Raw genomic sequence first — 25334 nt, 5'->3', positions numbered from 1 at the left:
AAAAATTTGAGTTACAAATGTTTGCTTAAAAAACACACATATATTCAAAGATTTGCACACATTTTCACGACTTTTCAAAAATAGCAGATCTACAAGCTCGCAGCGCGGCACTCGGTGCCGCGCTGTGAGCTTGTATATCTGCTATTTTTCAGTAGCTAAAGCATAAAATAATTAAGGCCCCTCCACCTTGGGCCCTAGTAACTCCCCCCCCCCGCCCCCTTGTGACGCCCCTGACTGACTGGCAGGTCTGTGACTGAGCTCCCGTCCAGCCACTCAGTCACTCGCCCTCTCCGATACCAAACAGCTGTGCTGTACTCCGTTTTAATTCTCCACTCTGTCGCTCGCACCCTGCCAAACACGCACATAATATCTGCCGCGCGTAAAGACAATAAACGAGGATATCTCTGCGTAACGGGAGAGCATCCGGTGTTTGACTCGACTGTTCGTATCGTTTCAACAAGGAGGGGGAAAAACAAAGAGAGCTCCTGCAGATTATTTTAGTTATTCCTTCCGTCTATCATTTCCTCCACCACCACCCCCAAAAAATAAAATATATATATTTATATATAATAATGCTATCTATCAGAAGAACATCTTTTTCGATATACAGTGGATCTTTAAAATGGATAAAATAAAACAAACGTCGTTTATTATTCGTGTCTAATTCGTTTTGTTTAGGCTACCTTGTTATTCTCGTCTCGACTAGACATTGTGAATTAGGATAGAAATGGGACAGCTGATGTTAAAAAGGCAAACTGTATGGAGTCCCAAAACACACACACTTACTTGCACGCACACACACAAACACACATGCGCACATACTCACACACACACACACACACGTGCGTACACACACTGTACACGCACACGCGTCTCTCATTCGTATGTGTTGTCTGCAGGGCCGATACAAAATCCTCGCAATCAATAAAGACTTGTTTTTGTTCATATATTCGGAGAATCACTCTCTTTCTCCTTATTAAAAACCAGAGTTGCTGCCCGCAGGTTGGATGGCAGTTCATTGTCTTCTCGTATTATTATTAAAAAGGGGGCACAAAAGGAGCGCTGTTAGGCAAAAAGTAGTTTGACGTGAAGAAGTGTGTCCGGAAATAAACCAGAAAAACGGGGGACGCAGACACAGAAAACCCCCCAAAACAAAAGCTTGATTTTTCAAAACAACATTGAGGAGGAAAAAGAAAAAGAAGAGAGAAAAAAAAAAAGGTAAAAGCGCTGGGATTAGGAGAACGCTTCTCCCCAACTGTCGCTGCCGACCACCTCGGTCAGCTTGTGAGCCGGCGTTAACAAGACGTTGTCTGTTCTTTTTGCAGGCCACCGCAATAGCTGGGGTTCAAACTGAACCAGTAGTCCTGCCCAGCCTTCTTTTACAGCCAATCAAACCTATATCTCTCTTCCTGAAACCACCCCTCCCCGCACATCCCCATCCCCAAGTTGTCAGTATTGTACTTATAGCACCTCTTTTCCAAATCCCCCCTCTCCCCCCTTTGTATATATCCAAACAGACAAAAACATCAGCAAGGAAAAACCGTCATCCTCAGTTCCTTTTCGGGGTTGTCCTCTCCCTCTCGCCCTCGTGAGGAGGGGAGGGCGGGGTGGCAAGTCTTAGGGTGGCACGTAGGGGGGCGGGGATCTGTAGGGGGTCATGTTCTTGGGACGGGAGCCCTTGCCCTCCATGGGGGTGGTGAAGGGAGGCGGCGGCTGGTAGGGCGGCGCGTTGGGGTCCTCGTCCCTCAGGGCCGTGTACTCCCCGAGCATCTCCTGGTTGAGGGGCGTGGTCTCGGGCGTGGCCATGTTGGGGTACTCGGGCGGCGGGAGCGGGGGCTTCTCCTCCTGGAGGATGAGCGGCATGCTGGAGGAGGGCGGGGGCTTGGTGTCGTCCAGCTCGTCGGCGAAGATGATGGGCACGCCCTTCTTGATGAAGGTGGCCTGGTCCTCGATGGTCAGCTTGCCCTTCCGCTTCTTGCGGTAGCAGATCATGGCGATGATGCCGGCGATCAGCAGGATGGCGGCCACCACCACGGCGGGGATCACCGTGTGGAGGTAGACGTCGTCCGTGCTCTGGCGGCCGGTGCCCAGCGCCGGCGTCACGGCCTGGATCTCTAGGATGGGGATTTGTTGTTCCGGCACGAAGGACCACATCCGGCAGCTGGCCTTGCCCATCACCTCGACGTCCGTGGGCCTGAACTCAGCCCCCATGGTGCTGGTGAAGTACTGCTTGGGCGTGCCTGTTGAATCAAATAAATACGGATGAATAAATCCATAACCAAATAAGACTCAAGAGACAGCCAAAGGACTATAATATCGTCTTTGTCCGGTGGAAACCTTGTATGTCCAAAACCGTTTGTTTTGTATTTGTCATTTTAAAAATGATTTAAACTAGTGAAAACAGCCGATAGATCAGCTGCTTTCACTATTTTGTATTTGTACTTGTATGATGAAGCAGGGCTTTACTTTGCGAAAAAAAAGTACAAATTTGAAACTTGGAGATACGAGGTTTCTGCCCCGACAGTGACGATATCTTAAATTGTTCTATTTGAAGAGAGTCAGACAATGAGGACAAAACAGTGAGCATACCATATCGTGGCAGCTTTCTATCTCTCTCTCCCTAAGATGGTGGTCAGACATACAGCATATAAAAGAATTTCAGTATAACCGTGGAAGTCTTTGATTGGTTCACATAATCATAACAAGAAGACAGTAGTGTCTTCAATGGTAACTTTCCACTAGTCAGAATCTACAGTACAACCAAAAACATTGGTTTCGTAGTCAGGGTAACCAAAGTCGCCCTGCCCTGTACTGTACAGTAGTTCACATAATATACCTTTATGGTCACACAGGGGCGTCACACCAAATTCTGGGCCCTGGGTACAAGGATTCACTGCGGGCCCCCCATGAATGTTAACTATTGAAAAATAGCAGATATACAAGCTCACAGCGCGGCACCGAGTGCCGCGCTGCAAGCTTGTAGATCTGCTATTTTTGAAAAATCGTGAAAATGTGTGCCAAGAAACCTATGTTTCCATGTCAGTGATGCTCAAACTTTTTCACGTGAAGGACCCCCCCCCCCCCCATCTCAAAATATTTAGTTCCAGGGACCCCCCCAGAAGCAAAATTTGTGTTACAAATGTTCACTTAAAAAATACATATATTCAAAGATTTGCGCACATTTTCACAACTTTTCAAAAATAGCAGATCTACAAGCTCGCAGCGCGGCGCTGTGAGCTTGTATATCTGCTATTTTTCAATAGCTAAAGTTACTATAGGGCCCCTCCACCTTGGGCCCTGGTAACTCAGTCCCACTTTCCTACGCCTTGTGACGCCCCTGTGGTCACATGAGCCTCATACTCGTGTCATACATTTATGTATGATAAATTCCTATCTATCCGTACCGTTGTCTTTGGCCAGCCGTGCGCTCATCTCGGCGATCTGCTCCTTGGGACAGGGGTGCTGCGGGAGGCTGGTGTTGGTCCACTCCACCACGATGGAGCCCTTGGTGATGTTCCTCAGGCTCACCGTGCTGCTGTTGCGGTCGCCCAGGGCCAGCGCCAGCCTCTTCACCAGCAGGATCTTGGTGTGGACGTTGTTGGTCACCGACTGCAGGTCGCCGTCGAACGTGGCTTTGAAGAGCACCGGGCTCTTGTCGTTGAGGGGCCAGCGGTTCACGCGCACCTCAAAGGCGTCGATGGCGCTGAGGCCGCCCTTGTCGGTGGCGTGCATGAAGTACTCGTGCTTGCCTGTGTGCTGGGCGTCCGGCAGGCCGTAGAGCAGCTGGCTGGTGGTGTTGAACTGGATCCAGGAGCGCTCGCCCACCGCCTCGTTGTGGTTCTCCTTGAGCGAGAGGCGCAGCTTGTCCGTGGTGCCGTCCTCCACGTCGAAGAAGGTGTCGGAGGGGATCTTCACCTCGAAGTAGGTCCCCACCAGGGCGTTGACCTGGTCGATGGGGTTGCGCAGCTCGGGCTTCTTGTTGTGGAGTTCGGGGACGACGGGGACGACGGGGACGACGGGGACGACGGGCGACGGCGCCGTGGTGCTTCTGGACGGCTTGGCCGTGGTGGTCTTGGGCTCCCTGGGGGGCGCCGGAGTCTTGGGCTTCTTGGGCTTCCTGGTGGGCCTGGTGGTGGGGGTGGGGGTGGGCGGCGTGGCCGTGGGGACCACGAACGTGGGCCTGGTCACCGTGGCCTGGATGTAGGGAGGGGACAATAAGCCATGTTATTGTTTATCGTGATAAAAAAAACACTCGCGATAATCGTATCGTGGAGATTTAATGTATCGTGATATCGTTCTCCGTCATGCACTGGGATCAATTCATCTTTTGTTTGCCGAGCTGCATATCCGGTACCACTTAAACCCTCTATAATTGGTAAAAGGTACTTATAATATACATACTTGATACAGTCTTTTTTCACTCTCTATCAAATGTCTTTGCCAAAAAATAGCCGATCTACAAGCTCACAACGCGTCGCAACGTGACGCGTTGTGAGCTTGTAGATCTGCTATTTTTTGGGCAAATGTTCCGCCCCGGGATAATGGATTTTGATTATCGCGATAATATCGTTAATCGATATTTCTTTTGTCACAATAATCGTGATATGACATTTTAATATGGTCTCAACCCTACCTGGATGGCGACGGTGCTGGTGGTCTCCATCACCCTGGTGGGCTGCGGCGGCCCCAGGGTCGGCGTGTGCGAGATGGACTCGCGCACCCTGATGGTGGGCTTGCCGGGCAGGGGCACGGGGTCTCTGACGGGCGAGGCGAAGCTCTCCGTGGGGCCCGCGATGGACGGGGAGGAGAGCGTGGGGATGATCCTGACCGGAGGCTCCAGCAGCGTGGTAGGGGGCAGCACGGTCAGGACAGGGGTGGGCGTGTTGTTCAGCTGGCGCCTCACCCTCTTGGGGACGTGGGGCTTCTTGTTGGCGATGTGCCAGCCCACCACGGGGTAGCCCAGCCGGGCGGACATGGCGCCCTCCTTGGCGGGCGCCTGGACGCTGCTGATGTTGGGCACCGTGCTCTGGTCCAGGGAGCAGCCCAGCTTCCACGACAGCAGGGCGCCGTTTTCCACCACCTGGTGAAGAAACGCACGTGTTAATGCACATGTATTAAATGGACGGATAACCCTCGCTTATTCTAGTTTTATACTCATTTTAATACGAGTATTTTAACTATTTATTATACTTTATCCATTAATCCAGGGGTTCTCAAACCTTTTTAGGCTGTGAGCCCCAAAATAAACATATTTGAACTGGGGACCCCCACCCGGACAAGCACTTGGAATTGTAGGTATTACATTTAATGTGACTCGGTTCCACAGATACAGTAAGTGTTGCGAGGCGTTGTGAGCATGTAGATATTTTCACAATGTTCGCTTACTTAATATTTGACAGTTTGGCCAGTTTGGTATTAAAACAGTCTTGAAAGTCCTTAAATTGTCACTTTATAAATGTGCAGATACCCTGTATACACTTATACTGTGTGTTGGTTTGTTTACCATTGAGTGATGTCATCAAGTTGTACTTTACAATACAAACCCCAAAATCAATCCTCCAGTTCTAGGCAACACAGAAGGGGGGGAACTTTTTTTTCTATTTCCACACAACTCCTCTAAGGTATATTAATGACACAGTTCAATATTGAAAATGGGTGGTCTTCCCCTTTAAGCTAATCATATGGGGAACGACATAATAATTTGGGGGACCCCACTTGGAGTCCCGACCCCAAGTTTGAGAACCACTGCATAAATCCCTCCATCCATTCACTTAGTCTTCATCTGAACTGAACTCACTGGCTACAACTCATTGTTATTCTTTCATTCATGTCCAACCACACACCAAGCACTTCAACCCCACACACCTTCTTAGCGTTCCCCGGCCCGGCCATGAAGGCGGACATGTCAAACAGCCGGTTGTTGACCACGGGGAGGATCTTCATGTTCTGGAGGCCCACGCCGGAGAAGCTCCTCATCCTGTCCAGGAGCTCCACCCTCTGCGCCGAGCTCATCTTGGTCAGGTCGGCGTCCAGGATGACCGTCAGCACCTAGGGTGGGAAGATATTAATATTAATATCCAGTCAGGGTGAAATTGAGCATTTATTGAAGACGATTCAGCAACAGAGAAACAGCATACACAGCATCAGAGCCCCGACGGGGCCCAAGCCTCCTGAAGTGTCATATGGGACACCTCTTATGCACATAGATGCTCTCCCTAGATGGAGATACACATGAACGTGCTATACTAATTATATCGTCGTTGTTGGGTGGAAACCTTGAATATCCAAAAGCGTTCGTTTTGTATTTATCATTTAAAAACTAACTAAACAAGTGAAAACAGCGTGTGCTTGTAGATCGGCTGTTTTCACTACTTTTGTGCGACGGCCTTGTATGATGAAGCAGGGCTTTGCTTTGCGAAAATAATTACAGATTTGAAACTAGAAGTCACAGTCCATGAAGGATGTCAGCTGTTGGATTGACAAATCTACATGAGTACTTTGGCTTTTGAGATTTTCTTTAGACTATACGTTCTACAAAGTTGAATAAGAGTAGGATAATACATATTTGACAGTCTATAAACATTTCTACCACGCACCGTCACAGGTTCCTCGTTGCCACAGACGAACGGCTGAGCCTCGGTGTCGGCCTGAGCGTCCGCGGAGGACGAGGAGGCCTGGTTGTTGTTGAGCGCCGGCGGCGCCTGCTGCTCTCCGTCCAGGTGGTCCTCGGGGTGGACCTCGATGGAGAAGACCTCCAGGGCGGGCGGCGAGGCGGACTTGGTGCGGTTGGCGATGGAGACGGAGACGTAGTGGACGCCCCGGTCCTCCTCCAAGGGGAGGCCCTGGAGGAGGCCGCGGTTCGAGTCCCAGTGGAGCCAGGCCGGAAGCACGTCCTTACCCATCTCTGTGATCTGAACCATGGAGAAGAGACAGAGAGAGAGAGAGAGACGTAAGCAATTTATTCCTTTTACAAATGAGGTGAGATAAAGTAGGTATTACTGTGCTGTTTGAGAAGATTGCAACATGTGTCAAGTCTATTTAATCTGGCTCAGAGAGAGAGAGAAAATAAATAGACCACATAATGAGTCTTCATTTCACAAAAGAACAGAAATATCAAACACAAAGAGAAGACTAAGGTAATGAATTGTTTGTTCCGAGGCAACCAGAGATCTAAAAACAATCTGTTTTAATAAACAGATTAACTATTCAAAACATTAATCGTTTCTCTAATGGAAGACAACTTCATGTGATTAAAAGTCAAGTAATTCTTAAAATTAAAAAAGATGCCAACAGCCGGGGACAAAGCTTTCTTATTTGGTGTCTGCAAGGTTGAAACCACGTCCTGCACAACCAAACAGTGTCTCCCTTGTTTTTAATGTGATGTCCATCTCAACATAACTTTGATGTGAGAATAAACATCCAATATTTTGGATGCACATTAACATTAACACATCTGGTGCCAACCCCGAGTTTCCCGAGTTTGGGCCGTTTTTGAAGATTTTTTTTTTTTTTTCTTTTTCAATTTTTTTTTCCAAAAATGTTTTTTGGACCTCCAGAAATGTATTAGGCATGATCGCGGTCGCGAAATTGCATGTTTAACCCCCATACCAACCAATTCTTTCAAACATGGCAGCCATGTTTGTTTACATCTGAAGAAAACATAATGGCTGATAAATCATGAATGCCTGAACGGATTTCCAAGCGGATTTTTTTGTTTGAAAGCTGTGAACAGTGTGCACACACGTGGTGCATCATCCAGGCATGGGCGTGCACGATCCGTGCACTATAAATTACATGGAAGTCTATGGAGACCATGGCATCGCAGGACATTGAAGAGAAAAAATCATTGCAACATAAGTGTTAATTGCCCTATTCACAAATCTACAACAGTGCTTTTTGTTCAATAGGATTTCATTCCCTGTTCAGTTTTTCTATCAAATGTATGCATTTGGTCGATGTATTTTGTTTTGGCCATCTCAGTTGACTTTTGTTTGGGCTTGTACCAAATGTATAAATCAGGCTTGACAAATGGCTTACTGACAACAAACTGTCTCTACACCTTGGTAAGACAGAATCCATTCTTTTTGGGACCAGACATTCTCTCAGTGAGATAAATGCAAATGATTTCAAGGTCAAAGCTGATGACACAGTAATCTCTAGCAATGAAGAGATTACCTATTTGGGCTGTATTCTTGACAAATATCTGTCTGGGGATAGCATGGCAACAATGGTGATCGAAAAAGGTAAATCAAAGAACAAGATTATTGGGCAGCATCTCCAATTTTGTCAACAAAAGGGCCCTCGGAACTCTTGCTGGGGCCCTCATTCAGTCCCACTTTGACTACGCTTTCACCTCCTGGTACTCCAACATCAAAAAGCCACTAAAAACTAAGCTCCAAACCTCCCAAAACAAACTGATTGGGCTACTTCTCCACCTGGGGCCCATGACCCATGTTTCTACCACACATTTTGCTAGCCTAAGTTGGCTCAGCATTGAAGACAGGGTTAAACAACTAAAAACGGGTTTGACTTTCAAAATAGTCAACGCAAATCTGCCCCTCCATCCCCTCAGTAATGTATATATATGTCACCATTCCGTGAAAATACGATATCTACAATCTTGTGAGTTTTGTTGATCCGATGGTATTTTCGATATTTGACATACAGCAAAGGTACGTGAGGTGTTTAAGTCCCTGGAAGCGTCCTCGTCTAACCCACACAGAATGTCTTCCTCCATTTCTCCGTTCACACAAACGGCTTCAACTTAATCCCATAAGACATTTAGGCCTAGAAAATGATTTAATGCTTTGACTATTGAAAAAAATAGCAGATATACAAGCTCACAGTGTGGCTTGTACATATGCTATTTTTCTTTTAATCGTGATTTTTTTTTCTTCTTTTTTCCAAGTCTTTAAATATATCTTTTTAAAAGCGAACATTCATATCTCAAACGTTTGCTTCTGGGTGGTCCCTGGAACAACATATTTTGAGATCGGGGGACCGCGGCCAAATAGATTGTAATTGTGGGGGTCCTTGACATGAAAAGGTTTGAGAACCACTGATTTAGAAGACATGTATTATAGACATTCACGATTTTTCAAAAATAGCAGATCTACAAGCTCGCAGCGCGGCACTCGGTGCCGCGCTGTGAGCTTGTATATCTGCTATTTTTCAATAGCTAAAGCATTCAATAAGTCTAGGCCTAGACGGGTTAAAACCCATTCTGCAATCCATTTGTTTGGATTGGTCTGACAGCACATAATGGAGACTGGCTGTGACAGCGGGGGAGTGGGGGGGGAGCTGGGGGGGGGGGGGCATACTGTATCTGAGGAGTCGTGCACTTTATTTGAGCTGACAACACCGTTGCAGCGCCGCTATGAGACGAGCACTGAGACAAATCGAAACAACATAAATCTGAAAATAGGCATGACATATGGCTGGGCTTTCATTTCAGACCCCCCGCCGCAAATCATGTACACATGGCGCGCATTTTGGCCACACCCACGAGCGTCCCCCCACCTACACACATGTACACACACACACGCACACACACACACACACACACACACACAGGAGAATACAGACTAGCGGATTGTAATTTAAAATCTAGACTAAAAATTAAATAACGTAGCCAATTACATGGGGACTGGGGACACCCCTGTGCCTGGCACTTGATGGAGAGAAATGGATCACAGGGGAGTGACTGATGCACACACACACACACACACACACACACTCTTGCACGCACGCACTCACACACTCACGCACACACGAGAACAAATGTGCCCCGCGCTCCCCAGCTCCTACAAGTTAATTCTGCAGCTAATAAATCCTGGGTTGATAAATTATGTAGAGGCAACGCTCCCATGGCACATCATTAATGCTCTAACCAGCACACAGGCTGTGGCTGGGGAAAACACACACACACACACACACACACACACATACACACGCACACGCACGCGCGCACGCGCACGCGCACAGCACGCACACGCACACGCACACAGCACACGCACACACACACGACACACACAGACACACACACACACACACACACACGCACGCACGCACGCACACACACGCACACACACACACGCACACACACGCGCACACACACGCGCACACACACACGCGCACACGCACACACACACACACACACGCACGCACACACGCACGCACACTTGGAAACACCAATGCATACACTGCTGTTACATGGGACACACACTAGCCGATACACACAAACATGCAAAGACAACACACCAAGTATGGATACTAATGCAATTTATTTATGCAAGGGCACACGAATAGGCTCACACAAAGTCCAGCTGAAATTAAAAAGGTTTGATTGCGGCCGGTATTGCAATTACATATAGCAGACGTGAAGTCACACATACCAGCTCTGCGATAAAAAAAAAAGGAAAAAAACGAGGTTCTGGAAACGGTTCGAAATGTGATGTAAACCAGTGGTTCTCAGGCTACAGGCGTTGAGAACAACACAAAACAAAACAGAAATACCTCGTTGTCTTCAAATGCAGAGAAACGGAGTCACGCCTTATTAATATCGTCGAGAGTCTTGCGACGACAAGACCCTGAAACTTTGAGACGAGCTCCTGGCGACATGGCGCCCCCAAATTAAATCATAACGAGAGACCAACGGAAGGCGGTCGGCAGTCGCCAGGCAGTAATCTTGTGTGAATGGTCGTAATTGCTGTGTAAATTGCCCTGTCGTTCTCCTCCCCGAGCACTGGGGGTTTGATCTCTCTGTCTTCCACCTCTATACGCTTCTAATGACGTGCGGCTTAAAGCGATGACGGAGCGTGCCTCATTTGATTTGTCAGGTACTCAGACAAACGCGAGAGGTCGTCAAGCCGGCGGGCTGCGGGCCGATTGAAATCACACACATAACGCATGTTGAGATGATGACTTTGGCCATTTCAGACTGCTCCAAACGAGACCGCAAAGATTACGGTAGTTACGAAGAGTCAAGTGCCCGGGATTCACTGCAAGTGCACCATATTAGGCAGCTTCAAATCTCCTAGACCAGCTGGAAATAAATGTGTGCAGGGGAAAATTAATGACAATGTGAAGGATGTGATTAAACCCAGATCACTCCTTTTGGGGGTGTTTAGTGGATGACAGCGAAAGTGTGAGGTCGGACCGGCCAGCTCCCGGGTGCGAACAGCGTGTTTTATATTTCAGCTTGCCTTGGTTTCGGGGAGCTATGGTATTCAACGAGCCGAGAAAGCAGTGCCTAGCCCATTTGAGCATTCTTCGTGACTATTTAAATTCACACACAGCCCACTGCTGAAGCATTATTATGCATTTTCCCTAAAAGCACAACAGAGGTACCTCAAATCCCTCTCGCACGGTCGCACCCTGTAGCAAAAAAAAAGAAGAAAAAGAAATGATGTAACTCTTCCTAGCATAATGCGTCTGAGGGAAAGAGTGTGATGTTTGGCCCTAAAGGTTATCATATTCTCTCAGAAACTATCCAGCCACTCCATTAAACACCCACACCATTGGCAAGGTTACTGTTTGTTGTTCTGTTCTTCAAAATAAAATAAAACCTTTTTCTTTTTTTCTTTTCTTGTTTTTTTTAAGAGGCTAGAATTAGGAACCATGCAATGCATTCCGTTATGGATGCCACTTTACTCTGACAACCTGCTACAATGTCCTGTTTTCTTTTCTTTTTTTTTTTTACATCTTGTAAAGCAGGGGTCTTCAACAGGGGGTCCCCAGAGTTACTGGGTCCTCCATTTTTATATTAACCACTTGAATCCTAGCATCCATATTCTGAGAACTTTAGCCAAAAATAGCAGATCTACAAGCTCACAACGCCTCGCAGCTTGTAGATCGGCTATTTTTTTGCAAAGGTAAGTACAGAGTGAAAGGTCAAGTTTACTAGTAAGTATTGACGGTTCAAGTGGTTAAATATCTGAAAACACAAATTGACATGAATCCAAAATACAGATGATTGTGCAGTCAAACAATGAAATGGAATCTATGAACAGGTTGTGGGGGTCCCTGCTTCATCTCTCTCTCAACAAAGGGGTCCTTGGCCCTGAAAACGTTGAAGACCCCTGTTGTAAAGGGAAGGTCACACTCCAAAATCCGTTGACCTATTTGCCACAGAACACGATCAACAACTTACGGTGGTACATAGGTTGCCATGTCATTCCTAAGACTAGCGGACTGTCTTCTGACAGAATCTTATACGATGCAAACAGTAGCACAACATGAATTACTTGTACTTTTTTAATTGAGGGTGGGGGGGAAGTAGATTGCGTTTTGCTAATACACTGTTCCTCTATCTTCGGGGCAGTAAAGAAGGCTAAAACAACCCACAGACAAGACCGTTTTACAAGCGAGCTATTACGACAGGGGCAAGGGCACGGAGATTTACATACTGATGCAGACATCACTGCAGCCCCACCTTTTTCTAATGCCTGAACTCAACGCTACGCCACAGTCATTTCCAGCTGCTCCGCTGGGGATTCGTTCAATTCTTAAATTGCTTTTTCTCTTGCTACAATCAGAAGGCACAGTGACTGACCTGGAAAAACGCTTGATAGAGACACAAGCGTGTTGTGCCCAATGGCTGACATCTGCACAGTTTTAAGTTTAATTAAAAGAGAATAATAGTAATCTCATCAAAGGCAGGCTGCGTTTGATCATGGCTTGCGCTCTGACGTGCACCCAGGGAGTCACCGTGACTATCTGCACTATATGTACTCTATGTGTATAAGCTAGCAGGGTGGAGCTGGCTTGTGATTGACGGGCGTAAAACAGTGGAAGACGTTAGCCTATCGCGTGGTTTTTAATCTACTCCATTCATCGCTTCTTATTCTCTTGTATTTCAGTGGAGGCAGCATTCAAGAGAATTGTCTTGTCCAAACTCTCCTGAACTTGAATGCAGCATCTTGCATGTTGAAAGAACTGCCCTCTCTGTGTAGAAATCCATGCCGTTACGCCAACATCTCCAGTATTGACTTGATTGTGCTTAGTTCAGTGTGGTATGCAAGCACAGAAAATAGCCTGCTATTTTCGATATTTTCACCAAAAGGCCCTTTTAGAAATGTCAGCCCCTGCCTCTCTAGAATTCTCTGCACGTCCCTGCTCCCCTAGTAACATGGTCAATATGATATCTACATTCTAGGATCAGGTCTCTTATCTCTCTCTCTCTCTCTCTCTCTCTCTCTCTCTCTCTCTCTCTCTCTCTCTCTCACACCTTGCTCTCCCATGCAGGTAATGTGCCGTCTATTTGTAGTGCAATCATGATCAGGGTGAGGGGACCCCCGCGCTCTCATTATTTTCTCCTGGGAGACGCGCGCGCCATTTCTTCACCCGACCTCTTTTGAGGACAGGTGAAGGGAGGAGGGGGAGGGGGAGGGGGGGGAGGAGACGGAGCGAGGCGGGAAGACACACAGAGTCACTGAGCGAGAGAATGACAAAGATGAAGAGAGATGGAGAGACTATGAGGGAGAAGAGGAGCAGAGGGGAAAAATGCCTGTGTGATATGAAAGAAACCGAGAGACTGCAAGAGGGGAGAGAGAGAGTCGTGCAAATGTGTGCAAATCTTTGAATATATGTATTTTTAAAGCGAACGTTTGTAACTCAAACTTTGCTTCTGTACATATCATACATATCATTTGGGGGGGGTCCTTGACATGAAAAAGTTTGAGCACCACTGACATAGAAACATACCTTTTTCAAAAAACCTTAGAAGGATTTGGAAGACGTCGGGTCAAACGTGTTCAAGACTTTTCAAAAATAGCAGATCTACAAGCTCGCAGCGCGGCACTCGGTGAGCGTGTACAGTATATCTGCTATTTTTCAATAGCTAAAGCATATAACAATGGTTAAAGTATCAACACGCAATAATGCGTACAGTGACCGCAAAGGATTGAGAGAGAGACTCTTAGGGAGCAGCTGAAAAAAAATTACCGCCAGACAAAGAGAGAGAGAGAGAGAAAAAAAAAAGAGAGAGAGAGAGAGAGAGAGAGAGAGAGAGAGACAGCCGAGAGAGACAGCCGAGAGAGACTATGATATCTCCCTACGCGTGCAGTCAGATATCAAGTCCAGGCGTCCCTCCTAAGAGTCCGTCACCAGTGGTTTTGGGTGAAGAGGAGGGTAGAGAAAGCGGGCCATTGTCGTCGGGGAGAGAAAGACGGCCATTGTGGCAGACACAGGGGGCCCACACAGTGACAGCTCTGCAGATAAGCTTCATATTTTTGGAGAGAGAGAGAGAGAGAGAGAGAGAGAGAGAGAGAGAGAGAGAGAGAGAGAGAGAGAGAAGAGGGCTTGGCGACGGATATGACCGTATGAGGACGTCGCCCAGGTGAAATGGGGGGGAGGGGGGGGGGGGGGTTAAAAGCCAGGGCTAATGATGACACATGGAAGATCTCGGATGGAGGGAACAAATATAAGGTGAAAATAATAGAGGGCAGGGTGAGAGGTACCGTTGGATGGGCAGAATGGTGAAGAGGGAACATTAAAGGAGGGACTGTGAGGCAGTGTTGTGAGCATGCAGATCTGCTATTTTCAGAACCGTCTTATAAAAAATGTAAGGCCTCAACTCTTAGTGCTCGTCAGGGTGGAACTATATAGAGGGGGGGGGGGGAACAGCAGGAGGGGAGAGGTAGAGAACGACAAAAGAGATGGACTGGGGGGAAAGAGCTTTATAGGAGAAAACAGGGATAGGACGAGAGGAGAAGGAAAGGAGCCGTCGCAAAGGAGGAACGGATGAGAGAGGGAAGGGCAGAAAAGAGAAGAAGAGTTAAACTATTTCAGGGTGTTATAGTGTAAGAAACAAGTAAGATGAGGGAGGACAGATAGGGGGAGAGAGATAGCTATGCACCGTATATCTAGTGTGTAATACACTATATACATATATATACGGTATATATACTGTCTATGTATATATAGCCAGAACAGAGGGAGTGAGAGAGGGCCCTAGCAGGGAATTACTGGCACAGTCAAATATTTCCAGTGTGGAACATTTTGGATACGCGTAGGAAGAATGGGGACGGGTAGATGGATGGATGGATAGACGTAAGGGGGGCAAAGAAAGACAGTCCGGGGGGAGAATGGGAGGTGTAATGGAGTGTGAGCGTGTGTGTGTGTGTGTGTGTGTGTGTGTGTGTGTGTGTGTGTGTGGGGGGGGGGGGGGGGGGGGGGGGTTGTAGCCAATGGGCAGGCGGCAGGTGTTCGCTAGAGGTATAGAGCGCTCTCGAATCTCATTTGCAAGTGTTAAAGATTCATCCGTGGCCCACGGCAGTTGCATTCAGTAGCACACACCCACACCTACACACACACATACACACACACACACACACGCACGCAAGTGCACGCACACACTGCAACCGAGTAGTTGGGGAATAGAATACCTGGTGGTGGAAAATGCATCTTTAAAACTGTCATCTCGTTGTTGTCGGGTGGAAAGCTTGTACGGTATGTCCAAAACCGTAATTTTAAAAGTGATTGAAAATAGCCGATCTACAAGCACACAACGCCTCACGCCGCGAGGCGTTGTGTGCTTGTAGATCGGCTATTTTCACTAGTTTTGTGCGACAGTCTAAGTCTTGTATGATGAAGCAGGGGTTTACTTTACAAAAAAAAAAAAAAGACATACACATTTGAAACTTGAAGATACAAGGTTTCCTGCACGAACAATGACGATCTGCTTTTCAGGAAAAAAAGCAACACCTAATTCTCTCCGGGCTGTGTATGACAACTATGTATTTTTGGAATAACAATTTGTTTTTTTTCCCCCTGTTCAAGCTGGAAGTGAAGCAGGCCGGCTAATAAGACAGACAGCGCCCCGCGACTGCAGCATCACAGGTGCGAGCTTTATATCCCTTAACTGTCGGTTGGTTCTCCAGTAAACAGATCTCACACTGGCAGCTACTGTATGTAATACAGGCTTTTGCTGTATAATAAAACACTAATGATGATGAAGAAATATATGCTATGAAGCTATCACAGCAAGCACGTCAGGACCATAGACTGTAAAATATATGGACAAAGCGAAGTCATTGGTTTCTATGCAGCGCAAATGACGCATTTTGGGTCCTTGGCATGGGTGTCGCCATCATAGATTGTAAAAGCACCAGAGGATGCTATTGGCTGCCAACGGTCACGTGCAACCGCAAGGATACATGGGAGAATGTGGTCGGAGCCATGGTCGGAGCCTCCCGAAATACAGCACACGAAGAAGAACACAGCCGGCTGGTAACAGTTTAGTTGGCCACGCCCCCAGCAACTTTATCATCAATTTTAACATAAATGGGACCTTATTTTCACAAAACGCATATAATTGTGATTGAAAGACAATTTTTAACTAGGGATAGGAACCATAAAGTATTTATGAAAATGTTAATTAAGGTTAGAAAACGAAAGGGGAAAATGAATGGGGTCCAATGGAAAACAATTCTTTTCGCGATCGGCCGGGGGGGAAAACAGCGCAACTAGCGGCCAATCATAGGAAGTTTTAGTTCCGTATTGGAATCATTTTAAATCGGCGGAACTATGCCCCTGGTCAGGACCTGGACCAATCAGTGACGTCTCGATTGGGGCCAGATCACAGCCCGTATGGGGATGATCTTGACGTCATTACCAGGACGTCATATGGACCTTTTTGTTTGATTACTGTTATTGTTTGTAATTTTAGTAGAAATATGAACACATAAGGTTATATTCTGGGACATATCTAAACTAGTTATATTTATCTGGCCTAGAATATCACCTGATTTCAACCAACATAAATCCTGCGAATGGAATCCGCGAGCGACAGTCTTGAGCTGTTGCAGATTGTTGTTGATGACACTGTAGCTCCCACTAAAAGGATATCAGTTTGCCTCTTGGGCAAAAAATCACAGTTTGGGGGCTCTTCTTCCAGGCGATAGGATGTTTATTTTGGTCTACTCCTAGAGAGAGAAGGCAAAATATATATATATATAGTCTTTCTGTTCCTAGGCCAAACAGGGTCGTGCTTGTGTGTGATGTCAGAGACATAAGGAAGATATTATGGACTGCGGGATGAGAGAAAAATGCCATTAAAATGCTTGCGATTGCTGCGACACAGAGAGAGAGAGACAGAGAGAGAGAGAGAGAGAGGGGGGCTCATGTGCAAAGGCAAAATGGGATATTACTTTTGCTAAGATAAGCATGGTTGAATTCACAAACGTGGGCTGTATGCGCACACGTGTGCATGCGCACTCACACACACAAACGAATGCCTGCTAATGCACACTCACAGCATACATGTATAGCATATGCACATGTGCAAATACGCACACACACATCAAAACACACACATGCACAAAGCCACAAGCACACCCTATTTTCTAGTCGTTAAACTATAATGATTGAGTGGGCTCATAGCAATAAAGCCTGCCCTAAATGATGCACATGTGTGCGACTGTGCGCGCACACACACACACACACACACACACACACACACACACACACACATTTCAATCATACATTTATGTCCACATAAGAGATACAGTACAAGGACACAAATATTGCAAGGTGCTTTAAATAATGTACAGTCGGCAAATCCAGGACAAGTATCAAATAACCACACCTCATTCAAGGGTACAAGTAACAACGCCTTCGCCATATTTGGCGACTACCGATAGTAGAAGAGATTGCACAGAACTTTGCAAGCCGTTTAGCTGCTTCTTTTTGGCATCCCAAGTTGTTGGAAGCCTCTTACAACCAACCTATGTACAGTTGTACAGTACATGTCCCAGGCTACCAAAGATGAACACAAATAGATTGCACCTATAGCCTAGCTCTGTGATGGTTCGTAGGAACGGCTGGTATTTAATGACTTTGGTCATAAAGGCTTCCTCTAAGCTAGAATCAAAGGTACAGGCCACTTCAAGAATGGAAACTAATTTGTCTCCTTCAATGACAACAACAACATCTGGTGTATTAACAGAAAGATGTAAAGATGTGCAAAGACTTCTCTAGACCAGGTATTATAGTGCAGGGAGAGGAAATATGGTGCTACACAGAAACAGAAAGATGAGAGAGTATAGATATGGGGAGAGAGATAGCTATGCACTGTATATCTAGTGTGTAATACACGATATATCGTCGTTGCCGAGTGAAAACCTTGTATGTCCAAAACCGTTCGTTTCGCATTTATCATTTTAAAAACGATTTAAACTAGTGAAAACAGCCGATCTACAAGCACACAACGCCTCGCACTGCAAGGCGTTGTGTGCTTGTAGATCTGCTGTTTTCACTAGTTTTAACACTAATAGTGCCTCTTAATCTGAAGGTTGCTTGGTGCCTCGGTGCCACGCCGTTTCCTCCATAGGCCGCCGCTATTATTTTGAAGGGCTGGAAGGGGGTTGTTTTTGTTTTTTTGGATTATCACTTGACGGCAACGATTACGTCATCTAGTCACATGACAGTGTGAGCCCAGAAGAGAACATGGCTGCGCCCAGCGTTTGTGTACAGTATGGAGGAGTGGAGACCATCCTTTGTATAAGAATGTCCCTTTTGGAGAAAATGAAGTCTCTTTATGGGTCTCTCAATGGATTTACTATGGAGGACGTTAACTTCGCGTGCACGCCCGACGTGCTTTGTAAACAAATCGCGGACATTACCGATGCGGGCGGGACCGGAGCGACGTACAGTAAGTAATTATACCTTTACTGTATATACAGTAAGATTCACAGTCCTCACCGTCAACGGCGCCATGGTATTAACCCTTTCAATGACGGTGAGCGCCGTCAACAGCAGCAGAACAGTTAATGCGACTGCCTTGTATGATGAAGCTGGGCTTTACTTTGCGAAAGAACGTACAAATGTGAAACTTGGAGATACAAGGTTTCTGCCCGACAGTGATGATATATATATATATATATATATATATATATATATATATATATATATATATATATATACAGTATACTGTATACCGTTTACATAGTCAGAACATCAGAACAGAGGGAGTGAGAGGGCCCTAGCAGGAAAAGACTTCTGTACAGAAACGTTTTCCTTTTCACTCATTCTTCCATTGTGCCTCTCTCAGCACAGTTCATTCTCCCTCCCTGGGATCCAGTCTTACACTCTGGGCAGAGAGAAGAAAGACAAAAACCTCCCCGAACATTTGGTTGCATTTTACAGCAATGAATTGGCTGTTCAGAGGCCAACAGAAGCTGGCCCCTGTTCCACTCCAGATGTGCACTGTTACATACAGAGAGAGAGAGAGAGAGAGAGAGAGAGAGAGAGAGAGAGAGAGAGAGAGAGAGAGAGAGAGAGAGAGAGAGAGAGAGAGAGAATAGACAAAGGAAATGGCAGTGCAGATGGGTATTATTAGCGTGTCTTTCATTTTGTGTGTATCAAGCCCTGTTTAGTCTGCAACAGGGATGGGACGATACGCGACATTATCGTTTATCGTGATAAAAAAACACTTGCGATAATCGTATCGTGGAGATGAAATTTATGGTGATATCGTCCTCCGTCATGCCCTGGGATCAATTCACCTTTTATTTGCCGAGCTGCATATCCGGTACAACTACAAACCCTCTATAATTGGTAAAAGGTACTTATAATATACGTACTTGAAAAAGTAATTTTTAGTCTTTGCTAAAAAATAGCCCCTGGTCTCTAAACGGAAGGCATATCTGACGTTTTATTTTGCCGTTTTCTATAGAAACCGCCTCCCTCTGCTCTCAGTCTGTGCATGCATGTTTTGTTCTGTGTCTCTGGCCTTTTGTTATGACAAGAACATGTGTGGAGGTGGACAGGGACGTACTGGGCCCGATTCAGCCCGGGAAAAGGATTGGACAGGCCCTCATTGCGCACGGCCATCGGCCACACACTTTTTGCCTTCCGGACGCCCCAATTACTAACCGATGAGTGATTTTAGGTCTCATAGTTTTTGTGGTATAAAGAGAGTCTAATGATGTTGTATGTAGACCATCAAGGCAACTAGGATGTCATGTTGACACCTGCCTCATAACTTTGTATAAGCATTACTATTGCACTGTATCAAAACAAGGGCTGCCCAGCCCCCAAAATGGAACGAAAGGCGGTTACTGTAATTACCAGCGGACACATTTTTTATGGCCAGCCTGAACCGGCCAGGTATGGAGCGGCCGTTCGGGAGTTGTCCCACTTTTCCCAATGGCCAGCATGTCCCTGGAGGTGGAGGTGTGTATTCAAACTAGCTTCTTTGATTGGTTGCTGGTCTAGAGCACTATAGCCTTCTACCTGCTGAGATATCGTAGTGTGTGTGTGTGTGTGTGTGTGTCTGTGTGTGTGTGTGTGTGTGTGTGTGTGTGTGTGTGTGTGTGTGTGTGTGTGTGTGTGTGTGTGTGTGTGTGTGTGTGTGTGTGTGTGTGTGTGTGTGTGTGTGTGTGTGTGTCTGGTTGGGTTTTCTGCCCTGACTAATACAGCAGTTCCACCAGAATAACTCACCAGCACTACTGTCACACACACACACACACACACACACGCACGCACGCACGCACGCACGCACGCACGCACGCACGCACGCACGCATTGAATGTAGAACTTTTCTAGGTTTTCCCATTCTTAAAGGGAATTCATGTTGGGCACCAACAACACGGACACACGAATGCAGGTACACACGCATGCACCACGTTCACGTGCACCACACACACACTAGAGTCCCAGTCTCTCCAAATAGCACAGGTACAGCCAGACGAATACATTTCTCTCTTCAGTAGAGGAACGTTGTGACTTTCTGTGCTGAACTTGTTCTGAATTAGAAAAGGAAAGGAACAAAACAAAGCATGTTTGATGCTCTGACAGTTCCAGGAATATCTGCATTCTGCACCAGACAAGATACTGTATTATATATTTTATAAAGGAGGCTTTTCGGACAAATAAACAAACGGAGTACTCCAAAGAAACCGTTGTTATCTTTCAACGGAATTGAATGTGTCCATCAATAACCACTTCCTTCCTTCTATACAGTACTTTGGTATTAAGCCATGTAGGCCTAGAATTATTGAATGCTTTAACTATTGAAAAATATCAGATATACAAGCTCACAGCGCGGCACCGAGTGCCGCGCTGCAAGCTTGTAGATCTGCTATCTTTGTCGTGAAGATGTGTGCAAATCTTTGAATATAATGTATTTTTAAAGCGGACATATGTAACTCAAATTTTGCCTCTGGGGGTCCCTGGAACTAAATATTTTGAGATGGGGGTCCGTGGCCAAATAACTATCATTTTGGGGGTCCTTGACATGAAAAGGTTTGAGAACCACTGACATAGTAGTCTCTCAAGAACAGACTAACTGAGCTCCGGTTAAGTGAAAAGGACCTTTTCTTTGACGATGGCTGGCCAGATTGCTGACATAGAAACTAAGGTTCAAAATACCTTAGAATGATTTAAAAGACACTTATAGAATCGGGTCAAAATTCAAATTTTCACGATTTAAAAAAAATAGCAGATCTACAAGCTCGCAGCGCGGCACTCGGTGCCGCGCTGTGAGCTTGTATATCTGCTATTTTTCAAAAGTTAAAGCATAAAATAATAATACGCAATAATCCGTACCCGGTCTACATGGATTAATGGGATGGGTAGTAGCTGCCTTGCTATTGCATGCCAACGTCTTTACCTTGACCTCCAGGCTGGAGCCAAAACGTGTCTTCCGAAACCCCGTCTTCCGTCATCGGGACGGCACAGACACTGTTTAGCAACTCGCCGGAACAAATGAATAGAATATGTATACGATAGAACGGATAGAGTGATAAATCACAGCAATAAAAAAAGATTAAAGAGACGAGCGTGATAAGAGACCTTCGGTCCGGCAACCTTTTGTGCCGGGCTTTACTGCTAAGCGCTCCCTCAATAACAATAAATGAACAGCATAATGGTATGCTCAAGGCGAGAAGGGAAGGGAAGGGGGGTAAAAAATAAAAAAAAAACAGAAGAAAGAATGTAAAAGAAGAGACATCTACAAGTTGATTTATTCCATTCAGAACGGGTACACAATATTGCGTATCATAATTTTTTGCTTTAACTATTGAAAAATAACAGATATACAAGCTCACAGCGCGGCACCGAGTGCCGCGCTGCAAGCTTGTAGATCTGCTATTTTTGAAAAATCGTGAAAATTTGAATTTTGACCCGATTCTATAAGTGTCTTTTGAATCCTTCTAAGACTTTTTGAAAAACCCAATGTTTCTATGTCAGCAATCTGGCCAGCCATCTTCATAGAAAAGGTCCTTTTCACTTAAATGGAGCTCAGTTAGTCTGTTCTTGAGAGACTACCATGTCAGTGGTTCTCAAACCTTTTCATGTGAAGGACCCCCAACATGATATGTATTTGGCCACGGACCCGCATCTCAAAATATTTACTTCCAGGGACCACCCAGAAGCAAAATTTGAGTTACAAACGTTCGCTTTGAAAATACATATAGTCCAAGATTTGCACAAATTTTCACGACTTTTTCAAAAATAGCAGATCTACAAGCTCGCAGCGCGGCACTCGGTGCGCTGTGCGCTGTGAGCTTGTAGATGTGCTATTTTTCAATAGCTAAAGCATTCAATAATTCTAGGCCTAAATGGGATTATTCGTCCTCCGGTGACAACGTTTGGAAAACACAGTCGTCTTCTAGCCCTTTTTGTGGTCTCCATCAGTCTAACGCTGACAGGCCCCGGCTAGCTCGCCATCCAACAATCATTTCTCCACAGCGAGAAGCTTGACAAACAGCCTGGGCCAAGCCCTCGTTTGTCCCTGGGTCAGCAATTATCTCTTTTCCCCTTTGATGCCTCGTGAATAATACATAAGCCATCTTCTTTTCATTTTTTTCCCCCCTTCTTTCTTAACGGACTAACGAGCCGCTATAGAACGCGATGCAAATCATTAACCCATTTAGGGCCTAGAATTATTGAATGCTTTAACCAGTGAAAAATAGCAGATATACAAGCTCACAGCTCGGCACCGAGTGCCACGCTGCGAGCTTGTAGATCTACTATTTTTGAAAAAGTCGTGAAAATGTGTGCAAATCTTTGAATATATGTATTTTCAAAGCGAACGTTTGTAACTCAAATTTTGCTTCTGGGTGGTCCCTGGAACTAGATATTTTGAGGTGGGGGTCCGTGGTCAAATAAATATCAGTTTGGGGGTCCTTCACATGAAAAGGTTTGAGCACCACTGACATAGTAGTCTCTCAAGAACAGACTAACTGAGCTCCAGTTAAGTGAAAAAGGACCTTTTCTTTGACGATGGCTGGCCAGATTGCTGAATTTTTTTTCCAAAAATCTTAGAAGGATTCAAAAGACACTTGTAGAATCGGGTCAAAATTCAAATGTTCACGATTTTTCAAAAATAGCAGATCTACAAGCTCGCAGCGCGGCACTCGGTGCCGCGCTGTGAGCTTGTATATCTGCTATTTTTCAATAGTTAAAGCATAAAATATTGCGTCATAATGTGTTCAGGCCTAAATGGGTTAAACCTTAAACACGGCGGGGTAATGAGGGACATGATATGGAAGCGGCAGAAACGTGGAGCGATATTTCTCCCGGAGCTCGGTACGTCGGGACGGATTTCTTGCCGTTTGAAGAGCACTCGCGTCTACTACATGATGCCATAAAGTGTTGTCGATATTTGCCCTGTAGCTGAAGATGAATCCGGGGAATCTATATATCACCACAGGGAATAACATGACGCTTTAAAGACTGATATCCATCATTTGGAAGAAACAAAACTAGAAAATTAAAACACGGCCAACAATGAGTTTTCCTCTGAAAACATGTGATAATAGGCTTTATAAAACTATACTTAGACAATAAGCTTTCTCCATACAGCCCTGTCAACTTTGGACCACATAGGGCTGTCAAAATTATTACATAATCGTCTAATCGCAATTATTTGACATAATCGCAATTATTTCATCATAATCGTTGACATGTTGAAAGATTATCATATTTTCAAACATTTTCAGAAATAGTGGAAATAGCAGATCTACAAGCTCACAACGCGTCGCATCGCGAAGCGCTGTGAGCTTGTAGATCGGCTATTTCCACTATCAATGTTCTTTTTCAAGTATAAAGCTGTCAAATATGTAAGTCACTCAACAGAAACACAATTAAATCGTTGACCGCAATTATTTGAGTGACAATTAATCGTCAGGTGAAATGTCATAATCGTGACAGCCCAAACTGCATTGTCAACTGAAATGTCGAGAAGGAATAACATATTTTTCCACTAAGGTTAAATGCTGACTGAGTTGACTAAAAACAAAACAAAGCAAAACAAAGAACGATGCAAGTTGGAAAAAACCTATAACTCTCTGTACGAGTCTGTACGGCACATTAGTTCCTAGTCTGTGTCTCTTCGCCTTAACAGGTAAACGTCTAAGAAGCAAACGGCATCTAAATATAAACTAGCACACAATGCTCCAGACTCCAAATATGGCCGTGGGTCAGTTAGTCATCCTGCAAAACCAAAGAAAGCAGCAACCTCCTCGCGCTGCACACCGCAAGCTAACGTTCCCCTGTGACATCATCAGTCATGCTGGATAGCAGGTTCTGGTTGGGCCAAAATGTACTGGACTGAATACCAACCCAATATGGACACTACGTTCAAAATACATTGTGCATACACATCTTTTAAGACACACTTATCATGTGGTCAGGGACGTGCTGGCCATTGGGAAAGCCGGCCATTAGGAAAAAAAATTAAATAAAATGTCTGCCTTCATTCCATTTTGGGGGCTGGGCGGCCAACAAAGTAAATCGTCACTGTCGGGCAGAAAACCTCGTATCTCCCAAGTTTCAAATTTGTAGATTTTTTGCGCAAAGCAAAGCCCTGCTTCATCATACAAGGCTGTCGCACAAAAGTAGTGAAAACAGCAGATCTACAAGCACACAACGCCTCGCACCGCGAGGCGTTGTGTGCTTGTAGATCGGCTGTTTTCACTAGTTTCAATCATTTTTTAAAATGGTTTTGGACAAACAAGGTTTCCACCCGACAATGACGAAATATAACTCATGTAATTGGCCCACTGGCTTGTCACTTGTCATGATCTGAAATGGCAAATCTTTGAGTAGCAGCAGCGCTATAGAGAGAGAGAGAGATCTCTCTATAGTGCACAATGAGGGCCTCTCCAACTCTTTTTCCCGGGCTGAATCAGGGGCCCAGCATGTCCCTGCATGTGGTATTTAACCAAACAAACATTTGGGAAAGTGCTCTAGTGATCTGGTGGCCAGCAGTGGTTATACATAAAAATGTTGGTTATTTATCTGTTTATCTACTTAAATCTTTAATTAATACTGACCTGAGTTGCAACTGTACTTGGTTCACTCTTTTATCACCCAACCCACAATCTCTT

General features: G+C 45.6%; 1 protein-coding gene across 1 annotated transcript in view; it reads right to left on the bottom strand.

The window, feature by feature from the left end:
- Nucleotides 1-231: 231 nt before the first annotated feature.
- Nucleotides 232-25334, bottom strand: part of dag1 (dystroglycan 1) — a 76940-nt gene continuing 51837 nt past the window's right edge. Inside the window, exons 3-7 of the mRNA XM_080728635.1 lie at nt 6597-6911; nt 5866-6048; nt 4634-5080; nt 3405-4194; nt 232-2240 (exon numbers count right to left, since the gene is read on the bottom strand). Coding sequence (XP_080584761.1) covers nt 1618-2240; nt 3405-4194; nt 4634-5080; nt 5866-6048; nt 6597-6911 — 2358 coding nt within the window. The 3' untranslated portion in view covers nt 232-1617. The remainder of the gene's footprint in view (nt 2241-3404; nt 4195-4633; nt 5081-5865; nt 6049-6596; nt 6912-25334) is intronic.

Source organism: Nannobrachium achirus (assembly GCF_963921795.1).
Source record: "Nannobrachium achirus genome assembly, chromosome: 6".
Classification (NCBI taxonomy): Eukaryota; Metazoa; Chordata; class Actinopteri; order Myctophiformes; family Myctophidae; genus Nannobrachium; species Nannobrachium achirus.
The sequence above is the reverse complement of the archived record's forward strand: the minus strand, read 5'-3'. Positions and strand labels throughout refer to the sequence as shown.